Source organism: Argopecten irradians, chromosome 2 (assembly GCF_041381155.1).
Source record: "Argopecten irradians isolate NY chromosome 2, Ai_NY, whole genome shotgun sequence".
NCBI lineage: Eukaryota > Metazoa > Mollusca > Bivalvia > Pectinida > Pectinidae > Argopecten > Argopecten irradians.
In genome coordinates, this window is record NC_091135.1 from 56,320,133 (window position 1) to 56,324,074 (window position 3,942).

Below are 3,942 nucleotides of genomic sequence, written 5' to 3' on the forward strand. Positions count from 1 at the left end.
ACCATCAGCCATGCCGAGCTGTTACATGTTGTGTTACATCCTACCCTACGAAAGAATAATCCTTTCATTCGCCTTATGGACTCATAGTCGTCCAGAAGGAAACCGACGTCCATCGTTCACACCTAGGCCTGAAAGTAGTTCTTTAGACATCTCTCATCACTTGACCCCTTTATAGTCTCGCTAACTGTACTACTATCATCAGTTGTTTGTCTGGGCATTTATCATCACCTCAGACGGAATATTGAAGTGAGAAGAAAGTCGTGGTCATCTTCGCCAATACTAATAATGGTAAGTGCTCGTTAGTGTATGATACTATACCAAACTTCAGACATCATTATTTCAGTGGGCTTTTATTTCCTCGGGTCACCTTCCCAGCTGTTATTCTGACGTTAACAAGTTATATATCTTATAATAAGGGAATGGTTCAATTAGCTGTAATGATAGTGTTCCCATCCAATGGTAACACTACTCAAAAGCTAGATTGCATTAAGGAAACTCGGTATTTAGCGATACCAATCCGGTAAGCATTACTCTTAGTTAATTAGCATGAAAAATAGTAATTTGTTGTTACTGACTTGCTAGTAAACTACAGTAGTTATATAGAGAGATAAAAATATACCTAGACTGGAAATGTATTGGTGTTCGATTTAGCCTCATTATGGTGCCCCTAGATGGCTGTCGGTTTCTGTTCTAATAATTTTGTTGACCAAACGTTTCATGGTTCTTACTGTAAACGTACTTATTTTAGTGGCGGTTTTATTTTTGCGCTTTTACACCGTCGTTGAAGCGATAATCGCTATATTTTGTAAATGGGTATTTCTGGTATTAAATTATCCATTTGGGATTTCTATCCGCACTAATTAATTGTCATCTACATCTATTTCGCATTTGAGCCAAATTTTGACTGCACTATAATAAGTCTGTACACGGTATGTTTGAAACAGTAGAGATTAATGACGTGATTGGGACTAATTGACGGAATATTTCAATAATAATGGGTGTTCTCTTTTAAGTCACATTTGGACTGGTAACAGTGTAACTGTAAGTATATATCGCATAAACAGGTCACACTTTCAGTTGACTTCCCCTTTCTCAATGCACAGACGGAATCAATACATTAGGAATTTAAGTATTTTAACAATGTTAGCAACATGTGATAGGGATTTGATTAGATGTACCATATGTTGCCGCAATCGATCTGCCTATCGAGATTATATCTACAGATATAATTGTACTTGAGATAAAGTGAGTAATTCTCCTGCTCAGTGCTGTTGGCTGATTTTATAGAATATGTATTTCAAATTTTGAAAAACTAACAATGGTCGTATGTTTGCCTTAGATGTTCCATCAATATGTTCCGGTACAGCACGGGGCTAAATGAAAATATTGCTTACTAATATTCTAAATGTGATCTTATCTTTCTTTTCTTCTTTTGTTTTTAAAGAGAGAAAATGTTTCACTTTCTGATATAACGCTGATATCAGTTGCTTGCTGTAACACATCGGGCATGCCGCAATATTCAGAAACATTGCTAAGCCTATACATAACTACCTTATCACCTGGCTATAACGACCACTTGTTAAAGACCGTTCACTGCCTTTACTGACACACAATTTATTAATCTAACAAATCGTTACATTGGTAAAGCTTCAACTATGCGATTTCGCAGAAGTCTAAAGGGAGAACATAGGTTTTCTTTTATATGTTTATTACCTTTACCCGGGTAATATTGTAAACTAATATGCCCTATATATTTCCATTTCATAGCGTGAGTGTATCAGTGTCCATGTCGGCCAGGCCGGAGTCCAGATGGGCAATGCCTGTTGGGAGTTGTACTGTCTGGAGCACGGTATCCAGCCTGATGGTCAGATGCCCTCAGACAAGACCATCGGAGGGGGAGACGACTCCTTCAACACCTTCTTCAGCGAGACTGGAGCGGGCAAACATGTCCCCAGGGCCATCTTTGCCGACCTCGAGCCAAATGTAGTCGGTACGGCATTCAGTCTTGACCAACCTCTAGTTAAAATTGTCGATCGTAGATATTGTTGTGTGATCTCTGACATGACCTTGATGATGAACAAATTAGGAATATCCAAACGTTTATATGGGTTATGTTATTTCTGTGGGGTGTTATAATAGTTCGAAAACACGTTCAGATATGCAGATATAATAGTTCTTAGTAAGCCCTATTATCGCATTGGTATTTCCGAAAAATTTATTTACAGAAGCATACACTTACCTGATACTATTGGTTTATCCTCAGACGAAGTTCGCACAGGAACGTTCCGTCAGCTGTTCCATCCACAGCAGTTGATCACAGGGAAGGAAGACGCCGCGAACAACTACGCTAGGGGACACTACACTGTCGGCAAGGAATACATTGACCAGGTTTTAGACCGGATCCGGAAGCTCACGGACCAGTGTGAGGGGCTGCAAGGATTTCTGTTGTTTCACAGCTTCGGCGGAGGAACAGGGTCTGGATTTGGTTCGCTTTTGATGGAACGTCTCAGTGTTGACTATGGAAAGAAGTCTAAGCTTGAGTTCGCTGTTTATCCCGCACCACGTATATCGACCGCGGTTGTTGAACCTTACAACTCCATTCTTACCACTCACACAACATTAGAACATACTGACTGTGCCTTCATGGTGGACAACGAGGCGATCTACGACATCTGTAAACGTAACCTCGATATAGAACGTCCAACCTACACCAATCTGAACCGTCTGATAGGACAAATCGTCAGCTCCATCACCGCTTCTCTACGTTTTGACGGCGCTTTAAACGTCGACCTGACCGAGTTCCAGACCAACCTGGTGCCTTATCCACGTATCCACTTCCCTCTTGCAACTTACGCTCCAGTCATCTCTGCCGAGAAAGCGTACCACGAGCAGCTAACAGTCGCTGAAATCACCAATGCGTGCTTTGAGCCAGCTAACCAGTTAGTAAAATGTGACCCTCGTCAGGGTCGGTATATGGCCTGTTGTGTCCTCTACCGAGGGGACGTCGTGCCAAAGGATGTAAACGTCGCAATTGCCTCCATAAAGACGAGGAGGTCCATCCAATTTGTCGACTGGTGCCCAACTGGTTTCAAGGTCGGCATCAACTACCAGCCACCAACTGTTGTGCCAGGAGGTGATCTTGCCAAGGTCGAGCGTGCCGTGTGTATGCTGAGCAATACCACCGCCATCGCGGATGCTTGGGCTCGCCTAGACCACAAATTTGACCTGATGTACGCCAAACGTGCTTTTGTTCACTGGTACGTCGGAGAGGGTATGGAGGAGGGAGAGTTCCATGAAGCACGAGAAGATCTGGCGGCACTGGAAAAGGACTATGAGGAGGTTGGGGCCGACTCCTTTAATGAAAGTACAATAGACGAAGAAGACGAGTACTAATCATATCTAGATATTTTACATCAGAACATAAATTCATGAAGGTTTTATGTTTTAATCAATTAATATTGTTTCATCAATGACTCAATATATAATTATGATAATTTATAAAGATTTTGACCCAATAAACTGAGTTATTGCTTAATTGAGTTATGTAATTGCATTCAATTTTCGGTCTCTGCAAACATATTTTGAAGTTATAATTTTAGCATCACTACCACACTAATGCTATTGGAGGAGAAAGTTAACAAAATATTTTTCACTTTTTAAGTATAGGGTAGACAAACTAGATCGTCGGGCGTTTTTACAAAGACAAACACGATCACATGCTATAGAACTTTAGAGATTGATTTTTAGTCCGGTGTAAAAGGCACCAATGATAATCCTTTCTAGAAATCTTAAATAGATGTTCTTAGAATATGTAAAATAAACAAGGAAACAAATGTCACTTTTTTAAACATTGCTCCCAGCCCATACTAATTTCAAACAAGTTTATTAATGATTAATCCCTGCAGGTTACTTTACAAAGGTGGTGTTCAAGCAAATGTTAAA

The 3,942-nt window shown here is 40.5% G+C and overlaps 1 protein-coding gene across 1 annotated transcript; it reads left to right on the forward strand.

Annotated features, from left to right (window-relative positions):
* On the forward strand, positions 1 to 3,548 carry LOC138316023 (tubulin alpha chain). Its single transcript, XM_069257496.1, has 3 exons — positions 1 to 288; positions 1,768 to 1,990; positions 2,264 to 3,548. Exons 1-3 carry the CDS (start codon positions 286 to 288, stop codon positions 3,391 to 3,393), a joined length of 1,356 nt encoding a protein of 451 aa, XP_069113597.1. The 5' UTR covers positions 1 to 285; the 3' UTR covers positions 3,394 to 3,548.
* Positions 3,549 to 3,942: the final 394 nt, after the last annotated feature.

Bases quoted from the DNA above. Each gene is read 5' to 3' on its own strand.
- LOC138316023 (XM_069257496.1), top strand. The intron at 1,991-2,263 runs GTACGGCATTCA...GTTTATCCTCAG, and splicing joins CCTCGAGCCAAATGTAGTCG to ACGAAGTTCGCACAGGAACG.